Source organism: Pipra filicauda, unplaced genomic scaffold (assembly GCF_003945595.2).
Source record: "Pipra filicauda isolate LSUMZ 115617 unplaced genomic scaffold, ASM394559v2 scaffold165_size2600900_pilon, whole genome shotgun sequence".
In the NCBI taxonomy this organism is placed as follows: domain Eukaryota; kingdom Metazoa; phylum Chordata; class Aves; order Passeriformes; family Pipridae; genus Pipra; species Pipra filicauda.
This window is the reverse complement of record NW_024104162.1, coordinates 621,629-645,016: the sequence shown is the minus strand read 5'-3', so window position 1 is coordinate 645,016 and position 23,388 is coordinate 621,629. Positions and strand designations below refer to the sequence as shown.

At 39.2% G+C, this 23,388-nt stretch overlaps 1 protein-coding gene across 29 annotated transcripts in view; it reads right to left on the bottom strand.

Moving 5' to 3' along the window:
• LOC113991872 (sarcolemma associated protein) overlaps positions 1-23,388 on the bottom strand; it is a 98,694-nt gene that overhangs the window by 53,994 nt on the left and 21,312 nt on the right. For 27 of the 29 annotated variants that reach the window (XM_027728649.2, XM_039379366.1, XM_039379357.1 and 24 more), the window contains exons 3-9: positions 10,260-10,407; positions 5,304-5,376; positions 4,062-4,098; positions 2,630-2,692; positions 1,141-1,236; positions 788-859; positions 34-174 (exon numbers count right to left, since the gene is read on the bottom strand). In XM_027728649.2, coding sequence (XP_027584450.2) covers positions 34-174; positions 788-859; positions 1,141-1,236; positions 2,630-2,692; positions 4,062-4,098; positions 5,304-5,376; positions 10,260-10,407 — 630 coding nt within the window. Of the gene's footprint in view, positions 1-33; positions 175-787; positions 860-1,140; positions 1,237-2,629; positions 2,693-4,061; positions 4,099-5,303; positions 5,377-10,259; positions 10,408-12,807; positions 12,827-12,937; positions 13,099-23,388 lie in introns of those variants that run through there. The other 2 variants (XM_027728564.2, XM_039379376.1) reach the window with 2 other exon arrangements.

Sequence of the window (23,388 nt, the reverse complement as noted above, 5' to 3'; positions counted from 1 at the left end):
ATTTCCAAAAGACTGGAAATGAAACTTCCATACCTCCACTTCAGACAATTTTCTGACCACTTCGATTTTCTCCTGAAGGACCCGCCTCAGGGACTCTTTGGCTGTTGTCTCATAGTTGTGTTTGTCTTCCTGTAATGCTATAAGCTCTTTTCGTATACTGTCTTCTGTTTGATTCTGGAAATGCAAAACAATTCAAAGATAGAATGTAAATTAGTATTTTGCTGGTTAAATATAATAGAGACCATGGTAAAGCCTGGTGTATTAAAAGTAGGTAGCAATTTCTGATAGATGGGAATATGCTGTCTACAAATCAGTGATCAAAGATGCTTGACATAACTGGGTGTAAACCATTTTTTTTAAGTGTATGTATAGCAGCACACATTCAGTGGTCACATTTGATTACAGGAAAATGATGGGGCTTTTATTGGACACTACTATGACAATGTCAAGCGTAGGAGGCCTTTCTTATAACGTAGGTAGTTGAGAGGAAATAGAAACAAAATAAAAATTAAAATTCAAGGCAGGCATAAGTGGCTTAAACAACAATCAAGGCAGTGCATATTTGTTTCTCTGAATATCAGACAGTACATGGACAATGAAAACAATGGCCACTGATTCAGATTCCATGAAATACAGAACAGAGCTACTCAGATTATCAAAACTGCACAGGTTCATTTTAGAAAGTTTATGTTCCAATTGCTTTCCTACAACCAACTAATTTCAAAAAACACTCCAAAAGAGGTATCTTTCAGAATTACTAACATTTAACTTTAGATGAACTACTTACCTTTGAACAAGCCTGTAATTGATTTCCCATAACCTCTAGTCTTGATAGCAGCCTGTCTTCATCTATTAAAGCCTAGCAGAAAAGAAGCATCACCTTGGTATTAATATGTGCTTTATGTAGTGCCAGTAGAGTTCTGCTTTAAAGACCTGAATTCTGTTGGAGTATTCACTACTAATAGCTATTTCAAACTGGCACATAATCACTAAATTTATTAAACATTATCTTTTTCACAGTTTTAGAGAACCACCATAGAGTTTTTATTATTTCTCCTGCTTTCCCACCCCATTGTTTGTAAATTGGTAGCTAAAAATTTATATGTTACTGCATCATAGGAAAAGGATGCCTGCAGATACCTGCCAACTAGTATCTGAAGCCTCTTGTGTGACAGCAAGTAATCGCTGAAGGGTTGCCAGCTTCTGTTCCAACATTTGTTCCCGATGTAAGGCTTCCTGGGAAGAGAGCAGGGCACCAGTCAGTTCAGCTAGAACAACTCAGAAAATCAGAAGCAACAGAAGAGATCACAAAATACAAGGAAAAGAAAGGAAATGTGACAAGCACTGTCATATATTCAAAACCATAATAACCCCATTCCATTTTATCCATCCACACATTTATTTGGATAGTCTAATTAGAAAATGATATCCTGTAACCTCAGGTTCCTGAAAACCTTCATTTTTTTCATGCATCTGGTGCACATGCTGAGGACACATGGTTGTTCCTTCCAAGACTTGAAAACACTTTGTCTTTTGTCAATAATTTGAGTAACAAAACTGCAGACACCAAAAGGCAGCTTGGCAGTTCCCGTGGAATGAGCTGCTCATCCTCAAATCAGGTCGCAAAAGAAAAATGCCAAGCAAGAACTACTATTTCTGTTTGATTTTTGGTTTATGTCAGTGAGATAGAAGAGCATCTTCGTTAACAATTCCAGGATATGGAGAGTGAACAGATTGGGGAGTGAGTATGTATTTGGCTTCTCAAGAAAGAGCATCTGCCTGAGCTGCTTCCTGCTATGTCAGCAAATACATATAAAGACAGTATCTATCTCAAAAGCCTCAGCATTTATGTGAACAAATAAAAATTTCCCTTATCTAACAAAACCAGGCAAAATAAATCAGTAGAACTACATATAAATTAAACCTAGACAGAATTTACCAGTAAAAATGATTTCTTATCTTTTGCAGAAAGCTGATTTTGTGATCCTTTCTAAATTGTGTACTTATATCTATTAGCACACCCTTTAATGTGTTGCCATTTTGCAGTCTAACCCTTTTGTGACATGACATCTTTTGGGGGAAAAAACACACCTACTAAAACTGGCACAGAAGCAGGCACAGAAAGGCTGGTGATGCCAACGAGGAAGAAGAGCTGCCAGCACTGTTTCCAATGGACACGGGGTCAGAAATATTCACACTGAGTTTACATTCCCAGAAACAAACTAGTTCTTGACACATGAAATGACCTCTTGTGTTGCCTTTCTTGTGTTACTATGACTTTTCTACACATCCACAGCAACGGATGATAACAAAAATATCATGAGCAAAGGAAAATTGGGGACAGCAGGGTAGGAGAACAGAAAGGCCAGGAAAAGCAAGTACACAGCATTCATGAAGTTTCTATATAGGAAACTTCCATGTTTCCTCTAAAAAAGACATAGTTTATACTGCTCATGCAAAACCCTGAAGGTTTACACAAAACCACACCATGTGCAATTACATTGTTTTACATTGTTTCACTACAGAAAAGGTTTATGGTGTTCTTGTTTACAAAACACAGGCCCAAAGATAAAGCATAAGGTTTGTCTTGAACAACAATTAAACAAAATGCCTTTAAAAGAAAACCTACTTGTAGATACTGTGAAAGCTGAAACAATTCCTGAGAATACATACTGGGAGTGTTAGCAGCAACCTGAAAAAGAAGGTAAGTAAGAATCAGAATGGGTTTGGATTTCTCATTAAAGTCAAATAATGCAAAATTCATTTAAATCTAGCCATGAAGGCAAACTTACAATTATCTAATAATAGCATTTTCATTCATTTATTGTTCCATTACTATTTATGCTTTGTTTTATCATAGAACTTCCCAACTCTGGACTGAGGTCCCACTGTGTTTATGTCTTCACAAGTTCTTGAACCACCAACACACCAGTGAGTTTAGGGCTATTGTTACAATTGAGATTCAACTGACAAAAAAACCCGAGGGGCACAAAAGTGAAGCCATTCAACCCAAGGACAAACACAAACTGTGGGCTTCCAATTCAATGTCATCGCACACACGTTACAATCACACGTTTCCTGTTGAGCTACCCCTTTATCATCCCCCTTTATAAGTATCTATTTCAGATTTCAGGAATATCTGTACTATTTTTAATCATAACTGAAACTGTTTGGGTTGTTTTGCAGAGTTTTTTGACAGTGGAATATATTTATTTTCTAAATCTTGCAGGCTTTTAACTGTTTTCAGTTATACCTGAAGTCCCTCCTCAGAATTTCCACCCTTCCCCCTGGATTCAAGCCACATACACGGTTTTGAAACCAACTTAAGCACAGTCTTATTATAAACTCCTTGGGCTGCTGACTTCACAAGTAAGCTTCCACAGCTCCTTGATATTTTGTTCTTCAGGTATAGGTTCTCTGATTCAAATCTACTTAAGTTAATCTTTCTTTTTAGAAGCTTGAGAAAAAATTCCTGATCACTTTTCTCAAGGATATATCTATTAACAGCTTTTCTACAAATCCCCCACATTACCAAAACTGAGTTTCAGAATTACACTTGACAATACTGATTCCAAGACTCTACAGTGAGCGATTCTGGCTACACAAGAGAAGCAGAGAGGTCTGGTCTCAATCCTCCTTCAGATCACGACAGACCACTTTGCAGACGCTGCAGTGCAGCTTCTCCTCCATAAAAACATGATACAAAGACAACAGAGCTCATCTAAACACCAAATCATAAGCTGCTCTTGGGTCCCACAGAACAGATGAAACATTAAATTAAGCAAACCTGTTGGTCTGTCAATCTGTACCTGGAAATTAATTATCTTAACTCAGTAGTTTTGTTCCAAAGACATGTTTCCGGTGCCATAATGTAAAAAGTCAAACTACCTTCCACTGTAAGACTGCACTACTTCTCTACCTATATTAAACTAGGTAAAAGCAGACAGTAGAAAACATATCTAAATGTAACTGGACAGACTCCACCACTTCTTCATCTTTATAACAAGTCTGAAAACAGCATGTGGCTGAATAAGGCATAAACCAGTAAATTACTGAATTACCTTGTCAACAGGACTTGGTAATGGAGCATGGATAACACTAAAAAAAAATAAAGAAAGTGAACACAAAGTGCAGAATAGCAGTTCAAAAATCCAGGAGATCACTAGTTCTGTGCATTTAATCAAGATGCTTTGTATTTTTAAGTTCGCTCTTCAGATAAAGTTGAAGAGTTAATACACAAACATGTAAAACCAGTTAATACTGTGCTGTGAGGCTTTTTCAAAGTTACAGAACTACATCAAATTATAAATACAGGAGCTATTCTATAAGCTCTCTTTACCAACTTTTATTTCAGTATTCACATAAATTGATTCTTTAAAAATTAGTTTATTAGGATTTAAACCAATTTACACGAAACAATAAATATTAAAGGAGTGGATATACTATTCTCATTTACAAATTCAACAAACTGAGTAAAATAATATTTGGTAAATTAACAGAATTTTGTACATTTTCACTAGAGTAAATGTTATACTTGCACATTTTCAGAAGAACTAAAAGTTTAACACTCTACATTTCTACTATTACTTATTAGGACATGAAATTATATGGAAATTTTCCCATAACAATTTATTTTTACTTATCTTCCCAGAAGACAAGACACCCTAAAGCTTCATGCAAGTGTTTCTGGATAGTAATGATAAAAGAATATTTAAATAAGCAATATAAAACATACAATTGTTGATAATGAAAGATGATTAAAATTATGTCATTTGTAATTGGCACTCAGAGCAAACAAAAAGTTTAAGGTTTTGGTTTCTACTACTCTGTGCAAATTTCTTCGAAGTGTGCTCACATGCACAGGAAACCCTGTCAATATTCAGCTGAGTTTCCATGAACTTCACTTTAGTAGAGTTTATGTGCATTTAAAGGAGCAAAAATAATAATCCCAACTAAAGAAAGAGGGAAGGAGAATTTTCTCATTTGCTTTCTTTTTTCCTATATTTTTCTGCTTCTAATACCCATTTCAGCAGACCAAACCACAAACAGTCAGAAAAGCTCAACTTCATAAGAAATTGTTTCTTCTTTTAGAAAACCTTTTTATTCTTCATAGTTAATTTCTAAAAGCTACAATCATGAGATTTCTTTTTCACAATGCCTGCAAAAGAACCATGCTCTCCTTGCACTTTCTTTGCACAGTCACGGGAAAATAAACTGTTCCTACACTGATTTTAAACATAATATCAATCAAATCCTCATTATACAGTAGTTGAGTTTTGCTATACATGAATATTTATTCTTACTCTGATCGCAATCGAGCTTCCATTCCATCTGGAAGGAACAGTTTGATTGTGGAGACTATACATCCATGGGTAACTGGAAAGAAACAAATACTAAGTCATCATGATTCACTACTATTGAATTGTAAATTCAATGGTTAATGTTATAGTAACAATCAAACCATCTTAAGAAACCCTGAGACAGGCAAAGAAGAAGAGGCACGAACACCTTCAAGCACCAATGCCTGGGTTTGCCTTCCTGAGTCTCCTCTGGAGACAGGAAACTTCAGCGTTACAAACTCCAAGGGGCTCTGCTGCGTACTTAGTCCTGGCTGTGGAGCAGTTCCAATTCTTCCACGTGCAGAAGAAATACCTGAAACCTGTCTTTTCTATAGTCATTTAAAAAGTTATTGGTGTGGTTTGAACCTAAAATGAGGAAGGAGGAATGCATCTTACCTGAGCTAGGCAATGGGAATGCAGAGGTATAAACAACATAACGAGCCACCTTTTTGACAAGATTCCTACAAGCACATCCAGGGACAAAAGGCAACACACTCAACTTGTGTCATTGACACTCACTTCAACATCTGGAACTTGCCAAGTAGTTGTTATTTACAAACAAGGATCAAAAAGGAAATGCAGAGGAAGTGTGTAGGAACCACTGAGAAGTACATCCTCTCTAACACCATAAGCAGCATTATTCAAGACAAAACATCTCTATTTTGGGATGCTTGTGCACATCTAATGCACAGCCCTAGATGGCCTCTCATTTCAGAAGAGGAAAACTTGTTTCTCAAGGACTAAATTCAAGATTCTTTGAACTCCAGAGAGATCCTAAGGAATAAGAGGAGGAAATGCAATGTTTGATTTCTACATCAAGCTTTCTTCACAATGTTTCCTGAATATGTTACTGATACCAGTTTCAATGTCTTTGCAAACAGTTAAATTATGTCTGAGTTTTAGTTGGTTTTTTCCTTGTATGGTTCTATGAATTGGGAAGTAAAAATTATTTCTGGATACATGGAAAGATACACTGTACCCAAAATACCACCACAAGAGAGGTACAAATGAGTATGTGGTCACCTATCATATACTACTATACCTCAAGCACCCATCAACGTACAAAATAGCTGCTCTACTTTCACAGTTATTAATATCAGCAAAACAGTTAATCTAGCTTTGAAAAAAAGGGCAATGGGCATTTTAGGACATCGGTAATACTCTGGGGAAATGAGACAAGTCTTTGAGGAAGCTACCTCAATAGAATCTAAAAATACAGGAGAAATGATCCAACTAAGCCGAGTTGTTTTTAACCTTTATCCAAAGCTAAAAGCTAATGCTTTGGAGACACATCCTCCTGGCTACAGCACCTTGTTTTTTCAAGCTGATCTGGTAAAGTATAACACTTATATGCCAGGGCAAAATAGATTAATCTGCAAGGTTTGGGCTCTTTATTTATAATGGAACAAATCCATTCTTGCAAAAACATTTAAAAATTACATTATATAAAGTAATATTAGCTGTAGCTAATATTACATATTACAGGCTGTAGCCTGTAATACATAGCTTTCATAATGAAGAATCTTCAAGAGGAAATTAGTGATTTCAATAAGAAAACATTAGGGTATCTGAAATTAAATACCAACAGACACCTTTACCTTTGGGTCACATTTCAGGTAGGTCTAATGTGAGATTACATAATTGTGAAGTTTTTCTGTCAACACCCAGACAGGAAAAAAAAAAATCCCCTAAAAGCTGCAGGAGCTTTATTTGTGTAAAATATTACGATATAAAGAGCATTTAGCAAAAGACACTGACTGGGAAAAGGTACCAAGCATTTTGATAAGTTCATAAAATAAAAACAATAAGAAAGAAAAAACCGACCCAAACCCCGCAGTCCGACCTTTAGCTATCAGTTAATTGTAATTGCAAAAATAATAAGAAAGCCTAAGGGAAAGGGAAAGCGACACAGAAAACATGACTACAGCGCTGACTGCACAGGACAGCAGCAACCGTTTAAATTGAGGTCTATGCCAAGCCAAGGCAGCGAAGCAAGCTCTGGTTTCCCCACGGGACTGAGCCACCCCCGCTCCCCGCTCCCGATCCCGCTCCCGCTCCCGCTCACCTCGGGCGCTCCGCGGGGCCGCCGCTCCCGCCCGCCACCGGCACAGCGGCCGCGCCGCCGCCAGGGGGCGCCACAGCGCCGGACACGCGGGGCCCGGCGGCGCCTCCCCGAGAACCGCCCAGGGCGGGAAACCCCGGAACACAGGGACACCCCCGAACACAGGGACACCCCCGGAACACAGGGACACCCCCGGAACACGGGGACACCCCCGGAACACGGGGACACCCCCGGAAACACAGGGACACCCCCGGAACACAGGGACACCCCCGGAACACAGGGACACCCCCGGAACACAGCCATGGAGTGACCCCCGGCCCACAGTGACACCACCGCACCACAGCCATGGAGTGACCCTCGGCCCACAGCCATGGAGTGAGTGACTTATGGCCATGGAGTGACATCCGGCCATGGAGTGACCCCTGGCCCACAGCCATGGAGTGACCCCCATCCCACGGCCATGGAGTGACCCCCATCCCACAGCCATGGAGTGAACCCCATCCCACAGCCATGGAGTGAACCCCATCCCACGGCCATGGAGTGAACCCCATCCCACGGCCATGGAGTGAACCCCATCCCACTCCCCACAGATTGAAACACCTGCCCCACATCCACAGCTCCCACCATGGAGTGACACCCTGCCCCACTCCCACCACAGACTTAAACCCTGCTCTTGCTCAATTTGCTGTACCACACTCCAGTCATGAGCTCTGCACCCCTCCGAAACATGGTGCTGCCTCACACTTCACCTCACCACTCCAAACCCTTCCAAGAGCTGCCTTGAACCCCAATGGATTATGCTGCACAGGGAGCACAGTGGGAACATAGAAAACATTTCTGTTTGTCTCAATTTTTGCTTCCTAGAGAAAGAATTCACAAGTGACGGTCTGGGTTTACTCTTCCCTCATTAGTGCGATAACAGCAGCCTTGGTAGCCACTATCGAGCCCCGAGGAGCCCCTCACACCCCTGAGGGTCTGTGCACCACCCCACAGAACTCACTGGGCTCCTCACTGCACAGGCTCCCTCAAACACCCCATGATAGAAGAGATGTTCGAAAGAGTCCAAACCTGACTAGAAAAAAGTACATAAACTGTATTTGAACTAAATCATCTGGTATTATTTGACCCTGCTTTGCAAGGCTGCTCCTCCTTTCCAGGCAGGGAAATACCACCAGTTAACTCTTGGAGTGCTCTGGTGCTGACTGGAAAAATTAACAAGTGTTAAAAGAGTATAAACCACACTAACACAGAGAAAAGTGCAGCAAGATGGTAATAGCTAAGTGCTGTTTTAAGGAGAGGGAAATGGCCAGGCCTCTGTGCTTGTCAGTAATACAGCAAGTGGACAAATAAGGAAGCAGGAGGCATGGAAACACTTCTCCAGGGCCCGCTATTGACTTTGGCTGCACAGCAGGAAGCTGAGGAATCAGTGCTCATACCTGATAACCTGAAAAATCACATACTGAACATGCCACTACTTTAATGAACCAAATCCAGATCACATTTGCAAGGAAATTATTTACTAAGATAGAGCCTGAGCAATAAAATAAATGTATTCTAGCAATATTGACACAATTCAGAATTTACATAGACAAGTACACTCTGCCTATCCTGTCATTACCTTATAATTACACCCAGCAGAATGCTGAAATGTCTTGTGCAAGTAAGGCATTATGTAAATAACAAAATGCAAAGTGGTTTTAAAGGGAATCACTAATTTAAAAACTACTTTCGTGTCTGTTTCATGACTAGATTAGATTAACAGGAACATCTAAGACTCCTGAAATGAACTGGTGAAAAAACTGTGTCTATATGCATTCCAGTGGCATTCATGGGTAAACACCCAAACTGTGATGCAGCTGTTTTGTGCCTCAGCATGATGATATGATCTCCCTTCACTGCTTGGGGGAGCACAGAGAGCGAGGAAAGCAAACCTGTATGCTCTTCCTCATTAGCAAGCTCACATTCATCAGTAACATGAGACAGCTCCCATGTTCAAAGCTTGAGAAAAGGACAAGGAAGGCTGCACAATCTGATCACTCATTACACAAATGACAGGTCACTGGGATGGTGTTTTGTAAAACCACTGGAAAGAACTACTACTGGCAAGAATTCATGGCAAGGATTTTGCTTACCATGAACTTTCCACAAACTTTCCCATAAACTAACTGCAAATAATTGCTGATAAAAACAAGTAAAATCTAATTTTTCTTCCAACTAAATCTTATAATTAAAATTGTTTTAGTCTAAATACACTTGAACAAATTCGGCTTCTCTGAGTGAGGGCAGCATCTCATCAAATTAACAGTTCCAGGTTCATCAGATGCAATGTATTCCTTTGATTTCTTCCATGTGTACTGCTAGTATTCATAAATATTTGCAATCACTTCTCATGGAAACATTTTAAGTAACTCCCAGACAATTTCAACTTGACATCCTGGAGTTGAATCTTTGCAACATCATCTTTGAGAAAAGTGAAACAACGTGATGAGACCTTCACTACAATGAATCACTCAAAAATACTACAGCTCCAGAAGCTCTCCATGACAAAACATTTCACCATGACCATTGCTTAACAATGTTTTCTTTAACCTTCATTAACCTTCCTCTGATACTTCAGAGTTGAGAACTATAACCTACTTGGCTAAAGACAAACTCATGAGTAACAGATGGAGCAGGCACTCTCTTCTTGTTTTGTTCACTTAATGCCCTTAAAAAAATTCTACTGTTGTTGTATGGATTGGTTTGTTGGGCTTTGGAGGGGTTACAATGGGAATACTATTTACTTTTAAACACTGAATTGCAATAAGATGTTCTAAATAAACACACTTGAAAAAACAGAAAATGATCCATACCCTTACCTTTCCGCGTGTTCTCCGTCACATCTACACCAAACTGGATGATGTCACCTGACATTATTTCACATGGTGGGCTTTCCTCAGATCCTCTACTCAGTCTCTGACTATTAATAAAGGTACCATTACTACTTTTAGTGTCTTGAAGGTAGAACTGTAGAAACAAACAAAAAGAATAGTAAAATATCTGTGAAAATAAGACAACTATGATGAAACATAAGCTCAAGTAGAATTTTATTTGCTAGAAAATATAACCTGATCTCCCAGTATAGAAGAGAATCAATGTGTCAAACTCAAAACACCCTCCTCAGGATGCAACACCTTCCCATTATCAAGAAATATTTGTATTTGATTTTTAGCTGTTTAACATACGATTGAATTCTAGTAAATACATTATGGAAATAATTGCTACAAACTAGACTTGAACAACTGCCTGCACAGAAAGGAACAGACACCATTAGCGACAATACCTTTTGTCACATATATGTAAGAATTTATATTTATGTTGGTCAACACACAAAAATTCTAACTGCTCATACATTTAAGGTAACAGTGTTCCACGACAAACTTGTTGTAGGGAAGTTTAGCACTGAGGACATAAGGAAAAGTTTTATCAGAAGACAGAATTCAGGAATCCTAAGACCATGGTGAAACTAAGGGAAAACAACAGGCTGCTTTTACCTCTCAGCCAACACTAGTTCATGCCACTAAGTTAATCTCAAGATTGCTGCATCAAGTGCCTTTGTAAATATCCATTTGTAGAGTTAATTAAATGTTAATAGCAACTTATTGAATCTGAAACTGCTTATGACACAAGACTTGTAGTCAAAACTGCTGCATCTGAGAACAGGCTACAAATGAGTCACCTGGCAGGAGACTGGAGTCTCTGGCTAAGACCTCATGAGCAGAGGGCATCAAAGAGGGGACTGGGATGTTACGAACTAGCCAGGTGTAACTACTGAAATGAGTCAGTCACAGCAGTTCAAGCTGACAACAGTTACTACAGAAACTTGGTGGGATGGTAGAAATCCCTGGCTTCCTGCACTCATAAAGGATCTCATCAAGACCCAAAGCAGGCATAAGGCTGGGGGAAGATATTGCCTTCAGAGAAATGAATGTATTCCCATGTTTTACTTACAGAAGCAATTGACTCCTTTTTTTTTCAGGATTCCATGCAGAATTTGACATGCTTTTATTTGCCCCTATTATTGCACTCCTCAAAAAAAAGTGATACATAACTCAAAACCATAGTGTCGAGGGAAAAGGTGGGTTTAGAATGCAGTGAGAGCCCAGCACCAGGGCTCTTCAGATCTTATACTGGAAAATGACACCAAGTATGTGAGACATCTTATATGCTTACCCCAAGTAGCATAAAGCAGCAGCCCTAACTGGAGAGCTTGAATTGCATTCTGTCCAGGACATGGGACTCAGTGCAGTAATCAAGGGGAATGCCAGCACAGGAAAGCTCAGACAGGTGTATGAAGTGACAGAATGAAAAGCAGTATGTGAAAGACTTTTTTTTTTACCTCAACAGATATGCTTTAGATCTTAAATTGAAGGAAGAGAAAATAAAGATGAAGGTAAACACAAATTAAGGATAACAAATTATGACTGTATTCACTGCATTAATAATCAGACCCACCCTACTCTAAGTAATACTCTCCATATTATGAAATACTATCTATTAATATAATAGTATATAATATAGCTTTTATAACAGTTATACATTTAAAAGCCAATCAAATTAATTAGCTTGTTAATTTAATAGTCTGAAAGGACTGAACCCTCTCATGATTCAGTGCACAGATAATTATTTTCTGCTTCCTGTTTGTTTTCAATTAGCCTTCTGCTTCATTTGAAAATTCTTCTGTTATGAAAAAGTGAGTCACAGGCAAGGAGAAACAAATACTGTGCTTATTTACTTTTCCCCACCCTTTTCTTCCCTATGCATAATACCTGTCTTTTATCCCTCCCAACTTTTTGATTAGTCACTGCCCCTTGCAAACACACTTCTGCAGAATCTGCAAACAGGGCACAGGCGAGACAGCACAAGGAAATACGGGAGAGGGACCACAGGAAAAGAAGCGAAACACAGCATCTGCCACACAAAATTCACAAAATAGGAGCAGACACAAGATTCAAACTGCAAAATGAAATTCATAAACAAATGGCCACAGAAAATACAAATTACATGTCATATTATATAACTGGTATCCAGTAAGTGCATACTACTGAACTGCATTATGTACATTTTAGGAAAGTGATAATCTTCAAGTCTTTTCATTCTGTTTGTAAATACTCTTCTTCCTGCATCTAGTAAAGAAATAAGTAATAGCAGCCACATGTTAATAGCTGATGTCTAAGGAAGGGGAAATGCACTGACTTCAAGTCCTGGTATAAAAGATTTGGTTCTCTTTAATGGAGCCACTGCTCAGCAACCCTCTGAGCTGGTCCCTTCCACACAGCGAATTCAAATGTTACTTCCATACCAGTTTTCACCAGTTCAAGTGATCTTTCTCAAAGGTCAGTCCCTCCATCACTTTTGCATAATTACCAAAGTTATCTTTAGGAAACAAAATCAAGCGCAAGCCCTAAACCAAACGTGTCCATACGTGAACTGGCTCTCCTGGCCGTACACTGGTATGCGATGCACTACTAATTATGCACTACTAATTATGCAGTACCCTCGGCGGGCTCTCCAACTCCCGAACCAACGCCTTTGCCACAGCAGCTGTGTCACACAGCGCCGGCTGCGAAACCAGCACCATTTGTCCTTCCTGCTTCTCAGCGCAGCCCAGGCTCGGGCAGCAGTGCCAGCTCTCGGAGCAGGGATGAATCCTTCCCTTCCCAGCGCTCGCTGCCGAGCTGCTCCACCACCTCTTCACTTGGAGCGGCTCAGGCGTTTGTTTAGTCACCGCAAACCAGTTTCGAGAGCTGACGCAAGTTACACGAGGAGGTGCTTCAGCCGGTACTGCCGGAAAAAAGGGCAGCATGTACTGGCCTAATTATACCGGCTTTCATAAATCACACCTCGCTTCAGAGGAAAGTCCCAGCCTTTTTGTTCCTCATATTAACAACGAGTTCGACGCAGAGCAGAGAAGGTGGCTCACACACATTCAAAACAACTCAGCTTTTGAGGACTCTTAAAGGATTATCACATCCTTAATTCACACAGTAACTATATGTATCATTTGAGTGGTGGTTCCCAAAGTATTCAAGAAACTTACTCTCCATTATCATAACACCTCAGACAAAAAGAGATATCCTAGCCGATACTTCCTCTTTAATAATTTATTCTTTACATCCCCTCTCACTTATACACCATTAATAAGCTCAGTTAATTGCGGACACCTTACCATGCTGCTTCTACAAAATTTCTGAAAACTTTATTCTAAAATAAAACTTGTAGTTTTATTTTGTACAGTCCATCCTTAGAAACTACACTGAGGAAGTTTCCTACCAGTTTTTGTTTCCCTGCTTTGCAAGGAATTATGTACTTATTTCACACATTTCATATTTATAACATTTCAAGGTACCATTCAGTTTTGCAAACTGAACAAAAAAGTACCTCCTCTGCTCTGACCTGTGGTGTATAAAATCACATTCCATTTAAGTTCCATTGCTTTCTAGGTCAATGACTCAGAGGAGTATCAACAACCTGCTAAATCACAGTCCACGTGTTATTTTCATGCAGTTAGATACCACTACGTTTTCTCCCCGTAACAAATTCCTAATATTTCCTGATTAGTGAAATAAAAATTCTTCTGCAGGGGTCACAGACTACAAGATATTAAAGTTAAGCACATAAAATATATCTATTTTAACTGACATCAGGAAGCTGCAAATTGCTCCAGGAGGACAGATTTTAACCTTACTTATGAAATGTAGGTAAACTGTTTCCTTCAAAGAAATAAAAACAAATAACAACAACAAAGCCGATTCTGTTTCATGATTACTACTGTAACACCTTTGAGAGGGAGGCTGAAAAGAACTCCTTACTTAGCCTGACAAGTGAGAATGTCATGAGGTGTTCTGGTTCCCAAGCCATATGCAGGCCTGATATCGGGTGAGACACTTCTGAAGGATCTCAGAGAAGACAAAAAACAGGCTCAGAGATGCACAGAAAATCTTGCAAAGAAAGTAGCACACTTTTTCAGTGATTTAATTACCTGGATTTAATTACAGTCCAACAACAGGAACAAACAACTGACCAACTGTTTAATATTTCTAATATTTGCTATCACTGTGTACAGCCATCCTTTGCCATTCTAAGGGCACGTTACTGCTACTCCATCTAACTCAGCTTGAAACTGCAGTTCAGGACATTCAGGGCAATTATGCTGAGAGTTACACTGAGGAGAATTACTGGAGAACTGAGTTTGTCTACAGAGATTTGAGATTCAGTATGTGAAGAGGAACCACTTCTACATCAAAAAATGCAGACACAAACCACAGCATACAGTCAAAGCTATTTCAGCCTTATTCCATAGCTGAATTAATAATTAATAAGTACCAAAATGTAGGCTATTGCCTTTTACAGAAAGTCAAACATTATTGTATTTTATTTATTGCATATATTTTCACTGCCTAGACAACTAATGCAGAAAGAGAATCCCAATTTCAGAACATCCTAGTTCACCATTCTTCTCCTCATCCCTTATTTCCTGTGTGAAAGTAGTAAACACAACTCCCATGTGCTTCAGGGTCTCATTAAACCTTTGAGGCATTAGCTTAAACCAGAAAGATTTAAATTAATTTGTCAAACTCTGAACTACAGCCACTAATAGATGGCAGCTTCACTTTTGCCATGGTTACTGCCACCAAGGGGCAGCAAGGCTGTCAGCCTCAGCAGTTAAGCCATAAAATGCTGCAGTTAACGATGACAGATTCTTGCCCTACTCACACTACATAATCACTGAACAATTAATGCAGGCATTATAAATGCACCCCCAGTATTAAAGCTGATACTCAAAAGCAGCAAGTAAACAGGGATCTAGAAACTGGAATACTTGCCCTGGAGTAATGCTTGAGCTCAGAATTTGACTAAGCAATAGCACGACTGTGTTCAATTACTCATTTAATGCTGAGAACTCAACTAGGAAGAGAAGTACATTGAGCACAAGTCAGGCTGTGCAAAGCCAAAGACTTTAAAACAATATATACCAGGGTCAAACTAACATGGCCAACATCTGTCACACCTGCAGCTAGGAAGCTTTTCTCCCATACTGTTAAAAGATTATTTTATCTTCCTTGAAGTATTAACACTGAGTATTTTCTCAACTGGGGGGCAGCACTTCTGCTAACAGAGTACACTGTGCAAACCATACTGAATTCCAGGTCAGCCCTTTGGCTGTAAGATAGAGAAGTTCAAATGCTAAATTATCTCCAGATCCAATTGATTGAGTTCTTCATTCTGGTCTGCTTAGACAGATCCTAAATTCCATTCCTCTCACTTGCCCAACTCCACCCGCCTGTCAAGGAAGTAGAAGAATTTGTCTCCATAAGCAAGCATAATTCACAGGGTGGGGTACAGCAAGCAAAATTGCTTTTCTATTTAGTTTTCTGGTTCTTAAACACACAGATCTAATAGCTTTTCGCTTACTAAACTCCAGATCCTTCAACTTAGAAACAAAATGAGTTTATTAAGTTTAGAGATATTTTTAAAATTATTCAAGCTACCCGAGGCAGGCACACGCTATGAAACTAAAAGCAACCAGCTGTGAAGAAAGGGATTTTCCAGTCAGATTGAACGGAGTGAAGGAGTGGCAGTTGGCTATTCAGGGACCATAAGTATTAAATATCTCCAGAGTGAAGCAAAACTTGCTAGTAGTTTTCAGTAACATCTTTGAAAAAAATAAATTTAATCACTCTTTCTGTGCACTAATGAAAAAGAGAAAAAAGTAACCTTCTTTGATATAGCACTGGACAAAAAGAAGTCACTCCAAGTTTTCAACTCAAAGTGTAAGCCTAATGTAAATCCAGCTACTCTGATGAAAAAAAGGTTAAAATCCTCAGCTACCCCCAGGAATTCAGTGCTAAGCTTCCAAACCTGCCAGTAGCTCCAAGGGGCAGGAAGGAAAGGACAGCAGGGAATATGCTCTTCTGCTGACCAAGTTGTTCCGTGTCTGTTTACACCTTGAAGTTTTGTTGACTGCACTGCCAGGACAACCCTGCTGGTTGCTCATACCTGTTGTCAAGCAAAATAAACGGTGGCAGTAAAAGCAGTTTTGTGCCAGCATAACCAAGTCTGGGTATAAACACAGTTCGGCCTTCCCAGATGTATTTGAAGTGCTGTAAAATATTAATCCCTCTGCTGCTTGCCATGTCCTGGTCATTTAAGTGCTCTGAAGTTCACTACAGGCTCTGTCACTCAGCTTAACTTTTGTGTGAGCAGAGTCTGCAGACTTTGCCTGAAAAGGACACAGGGGCTACAACAGGGAAGGGAAGATGGATGGATTTTTGGGGAGGAGGAGGAGGAAGCACCTTAGGTAGGCAGGCAATGCCCAGCATGGAGAGGAAGCAACAGCTTAACCTGTGCCCAAAACACATGCTTGTCTACAACCCTGAGTTGCTCCGGTAGCAAAATCATAGAATCATAGAATTAGCTGTGTTGGAAAAGACCTCTGAGATCATCAAGTCCAACCCCTGATCCACTACCACAGCAGTTACTAGACCATGGCACTGAGCGCCACATCCAGTCTCATCTTAAAAACCTGCAGGGACAGAGAATCCACCACTTCCCTGGGCAGCCCATTCCAATGCCTGATTACCCTCTCCGCAAAGAATTTCTTCCCAATATTATAAATAAAAATGTCACCTTTCTCAACAGAACAAAGCAAACATGCCCAGGTGTGTTGTACCTCCAAATGTTTCAGCACAGATCTCTGTTTTGACATACAAGTTTGCACTGCTTTTTTTAACTGGTGAGCTCTACAGATACCCTCACACCTATCAGAATTTTAAAAACATTCACAAAAAAAGAAACATAGGAAAGCATGTTTGCAGAGTTAATGCCACCTCCTACTTGTTGTGGCCATTTAGAAAGTGTTTACTTTCTAAATCACTATCTGACCTCCACATTTGCAAGTAGTTGTAACTGAACCTGTCTGATGGTGAAAAGCTCAGGACTCAAGGTTACTATTAGTCAATAGCTCTATATTATTCTTTAATATTTGCAGGTAACCACATAATCTACTTTACATCAAAAAAACTCAGAAAGAGGATGTCAGACATTTACAAGGATTTTTTAAATTTGTATAAGGAAGCAGTCATTATTAACAAAAAAGCTACTAAAAGGATTAAGCAATAGTTTTTAATTATTCAGTTTTACAACTAGGAATGTAGAGCTTAAAACATTCTACTCAAAGGGTTTCAGCTATTTTTTACCAAATATAATTCTCAAGCAGTATTCTTGCATTTTCACAGTAATTAATACTAAAGAGATTGGCAGAATATGGCTAAAAGTTTAAATGTAGGACCTCAAACTATATCACAATCCAAGTTCTCTAGTTTAAAACCAAAGCAAAAAACCCTAATCACAATTCAAGGTTTGTGCACGTGTATGAAAACGAAGAGGAAAATCTCTATCACCTGTCTGTAATTATGCATTGCTGCCCTCAACTCCAACCCATAGTTCCTCACACCTTTCACAACCATTATACCACTCCAGACTGAGGTCTTCAATTTACCTGTGGTACTGGACAAAAGAAATGAGGCAGCTGAACCCACCACCATCCTGGTTATCTGCCTCTTACCCATCAGAGAAAGCAGCAAAGTTGGCTCAATGGCAGGGACAGCTGAACAACCCAGTGTGGTTTCAGAATTCCTATCATTTTCAGTTTGCCTAATTTGGTTGGTACATAACAATGACCCGGGCTAAAAATGAGCCTACTTCAGAAGCTGGTTCCTAAGCCATGTACTCCCACCTCCACAGCAGCAGCATCAGTCAAGAAGAGAATGGCAGAGAGCAGCCTGTATTTACAGTGTCAACCACCTGATTTCTGTCAACTGTTCTATGTCACAATCAGTACCTAAAGTACATAAGTACTTAAAATACAGTTCATAACCAGAACTTGAAGTTCTCTGCATTAGGAGACAGCTGTCAGAAACCATGATGATCTGCATCATCTTTGCTTTTATGAAATATATGCTTTTTCATAAATACATAGTTCTGGGCTCCTCAGTACTAGAGACAAGGAGCTCCTGGAATGAGCCTAGGGGAGGGCAACAAAGATGATTAAGGGACTGGAGCATCTCTCTTATGAGAAAAGGTTGAGGCAGCTGGTCCTGTCGAGCCTCAAGAAGAGACAAATGAGAGGAGATCTCATCAATGTCTGTCAGTGTCTGCAGGGAGGTGTCAGAGAAGGGACCAGGCTCTGCTTGGGGTTGCCGAGCAACAGGACAAGAGGAAAGGGGCAGAAACCTCAACATGAGGAAGAACTTCTTTCCTGTGCAGTGACTGAGCACTGGAACAGATTGGCCAGAAAGGTTGTGGAGTCTCCCTCACTCAAGATATTCCAGAACCATCTGGACACAATCCTGTGCCATGTGCTCCTGCTTGAGCAGGGAGATCGGACCAAATGCCCCACTATGGTCCCTCCCAACCTGCCCCATTCTGGGATTCTGTAAAAATATAAGTAAACAAACTGCATTACAATTCCTGACTCCCCCAACAACCCCACAGACAGCACAGACCTGCATGAACATCACTAACCCACCTTCAGATTGCTTTTCTTTACTTCAGCTCTAAAAGGAACTATCAACACTTCACACATCTAAAACAAGAAAACTGGAAAAAATATAGTAGTATTATGATGATGGTAGTTCATATGGGAAAAAATCCTTCCTATGAGATAATCATATACCTTTATTAAAGTAAGAGATCATACTGAAAACGTTTCTCCTCCAACTGTGCACTCATCCAAAACTTTGCACAACCAACATGAACAGAAACATTATCAAAAAGGATGGTTGCCTTTCCTCACCTATTTGCCTTCACCCTCCTCTTGCAGAACTGGTGTCATTCAAATAACCTCACAAAGTATTTCCTAGAAACAAGACTTTCTGACCTAACTTGACAGTTGTGCAGTTAACACCTCCCAATAATCACATTCCACAATGGCAAAATGCAGTCAAACACCCAGTCCCAGAAGAACAAGTCCTGGCCACCCCCTACTATGCAGTAAAGCCTCCTTCCTCAACGCTCTGTAGTAAGCACATTCATGTAGAAGGTTTATGCTGAAGGATGTGAGCTTCTACATAAAATTTTCTGCAGGAAGCACAAGGTGCAGAATGAAGAAGTTGAGAAAGGTACAAGTTGCTCACGAGTGCTGATCTATCCACAGGTTACTCAAATAATCCAGAAAGGCATTCACTGTCAAAAGGAGCAGAATGACAAGATACTCGCCAAAAACCTCAAGATAAAATGTTTTACCACAAAATGTGACAACACCATACAAAAATAGATCCCTCTCTACACATCAATGTCACTACTTTTGATGCAAAAAGCTATTTTTAAAAAGAAGAGATGTAGAGGAAGAGTTCTAATTTACAAGTAATTTCGTTTATATATAGCTGACTGACTTGCTACAGTGAGACATCTGTCACCATAGTTACTAATTACTACTCTTTAGAATGTCTCTTTTACTTGACTTTTGTCCTCACAGTTCGCAAGAATTTCTGAATATCAGCCTTCTGCTAGAAATTCTGGATGGTTTCGGAACAACTAGAAAAATTTTAAATTTATTCTCTTCACAGATGAATGAAAGTCTGTCCCTTCACATATGCCAGGCTTTAAAACTTCCTCTTGTACAGAAAACACAGAATAGATTAAGGACATTAACAGCCTCAGAAAAGGAAATGCAACTCCATTCTGAATATAGACAATGCAGAAAAGTTTCTTACAAAAAAAATCCCTCAACTCAGTACTAATTATATACTATTTTCTTGAGGAAAACAAAGGATATTTAATTTTCAGCCTACATGAAAATTCTCAAGTACTATTTTGATTCCATGTGAAATTTTCATCCTGAAAATGCTGAGATTTGATAAACTGCAATCAAGAAAAAGACTCCCAAGAAATGATTACTCACACATCACTCCAAGATGCTCAAACTGACTCAACAGAATACTAAAGCAATATAAAAAGTGACTTATTTTGTCTTGTTGCTGTCACAGATGACAATGTCATACACAACACACAGACTTCGAAAAAAACCCTTTCCTGCTCCATATTAAAAAGCTGACTCGTGCAATGGACTCATAAAACCAGTGAAAAGTAGATGAAGAACAGGTTTCTAGAAGGAAATTGAATCTTCTTGCAAAGAAGTTTTGGGCTTTATTTCATTAAGGAAGCTCAGCCTCTCGTTACACCAGACATTTCTACAAGCCCTGTATCACTTATCACTGTGACACCAGTGATTACTTTGTATCATTTACACCAACTTCTGTGTCCACATCAAACACTGACCCTGGGGAAAACACACGGCCAAGGTGACTTTCTGAGGTTTCATTGAATGCTCCCGTGTTCTCTGTGTTAATCCACTACGGAAATACATTGCAACTTAATATGGCTTTAAAATAAAGAAACAAAACACCTTAATAGCCCATTACCCAGAAACTCAGGCTTCCTCAGGAGAATCACTTCTAAGAGTGAAGTATTGGTGAAATGCTCATCAATCCCGATGCCATTACAGGAATACTTGCCTACAAAACTGGACTGAGAGCTAAACACAATTATTTACTGTCATAAATGTAATGAGAGTTTGGCAAAATGACACAGTCAAACTTTGCAATAAGGAAAGTAAACACGCTCTGGAAGTGTACAAAGTCCCAGAGAGTGTGTTTGTAGGACACATGAATCCAGATAAAACAAATAAGCTGTGCAAAGAGCAGGTTCCCATATATAACCCTAATTTCTTTTCAAATACGTTTCTAAAAGGTTTGAAATGTATCATTGCAATTTACTCTTGCCTTCAGGAGGCAAAAGCCCCCATAAATACCTGCACTAGGGAAAAATGCTAAGGCTATTCAGAAAACTAAAATTTTTATTCTTAAATTCACAATCAAAAAATAGTTAAACTTGATAGTTAACATTCTTTGGCCAACTTAATGAAGTGCAAGACCAAAATAAACTGTGGGTTTGTCTCTGACTATTGCAATGAAAATTATGACATAAAAAGGGAGATTTGTCATGTCTGGAAAGAACTGTGCCCTAATTTAAAAGCACAAAGGTAAGGCATAAATCTTTCCTGGTCGTTAAATTTTGACTGACCTTATGAAAACCTTGTATAAATAAAAACTAAAATCAAATATCTTCAACACCTACTAAAGAAACCCACTAAATTGTTTTTGTGGGAGAACACTGAAGAATAGGCAAAAATGACACAAAAAGTAGAAGATAAAGGGAAAAAAATGTTTTAAAAATAAGAGGAAATCTTGAAATACTATCAGCATCTGTCCATAAATACTCAGAAAGAAAAATGCAACACTAATATTATCCATTGTTTCTGCTTCCTCGAAAATCTTGAGCTAAGAAGATACCCAAGTGACTAACAGAAAATTAACTGAAATGGAAATTTTCCTAAAGAAAATCGGGCTACTAAACTTCTATCAGCAAACAATTACATTTTTCATTTGCAAGCAAATTGAAGAGAAACCACAACGGAAGCTGAAATTACCAGATACTCCGCCAGGAGAGAAGATCTACTTATATGAAAGCACAAGGAGTGAGGCAGCTCGTTAGTTTGTCAGGAAACTCCAACTCCCACCATAACCCCAGACATTTCAAGGCAGGTGCAGAACTGCAAAAGCTGCTTAACTGTCTTGCTACTCGCTGCTAAGTTTCTAAATTAGTTAATCATTACATCAAAGCTCCTCTACTCCTGCCAAAGGAGAATCTCCTCTCACGAGTTGACTTTTCAACTGCTTAGAGAATAAAGGGAGAAGTTGTTTTCAAACTTTTCTCATTTCTACTCCTTCTACACCAGGCACTGTGTGTACCTGCTGTCATTAATTCCATACTGCTGCTGGTTTAGAGCAGAGAAAACTCCCAGTGATCACAGTCAGATAAAGAAAAAAACCACATCAGATTTCACAGACACATCCAACTGCAATGCAACAGTGGTTTGGTACTGCCACAATAACACTACATAAAAACCCTAAAAATATCAGGAAGAAGTTGTCTCCCTTCCTTTTAACAAGGGACATTCTATCTGAAAGGACTTGTCAATTCTGACTACAGTATTTTTACTTTTTTTAAACAAAGACCTGCAGCAGGCCTAGTTAATTCAGCTCTCCTTTGCAAAAAGCAAAAATTTCTTGCTCTCTGACATCATCTGCTCCTGAACTATTTATTAACAGCTGACAGGTGTCACAAGGAAAATAATGTTCAGCACATTCCTAAATTACAGTTGAAGTGACCATACTGAGCTTAATGCTATGGTGATAAAAATTCAAGGCAGCCAATAAAGATGCAGAAGTACAAGTCCTGACTGAAAGGAACTGCCTAAGTACACATGACACTGCACTAATTTTAATCATGTCAAACTAGATATTTTTGTAACAGGTCCAAACCACAAATATTACCCAAATAGAGTGTAGTGAGAGTTCACTACACAGTTCCTCATACTGAAAACAAGGGGTCACCAGAGCAATATGCTCCTCCCTTGCTTTTCTGAAGACTTCTCTGTATCAAGTAAGGACCAAAACTTTTTTTCTTTTTTTTTAAATACTAAATTTAATTTATTTTCATTCTGTGTTTTGAACTCCAGCATTCCACACAGAGAGCAAATGCAATTAACTGGAAACCAAACACCGAAAGAGAAGGGTGCGGCTCCATCCAAAGACGGAAAATTCATTTTCCAGCACAGAGGAGAAATTTGACAATTGGGAGTTTAATATTTGTACTCAAGGCACTGCCAAGCCATACCTCCAACAAAGTGAGAGCGAAAATAGTCCGGGAGGAGGCTGGATTTATTTGCAATGCATTCCTGGGTCAAGATTTTCAACGCAAGTAGTAATTAAATGCTGGTATTTATGAACAATGGCTGATTTATTCTGGTGCTCATTTGAGATCCACAATTTGACAATTAAAAAAAGACGGATTTTTTAAGCTTAAGTTAAGAAATCCACATAT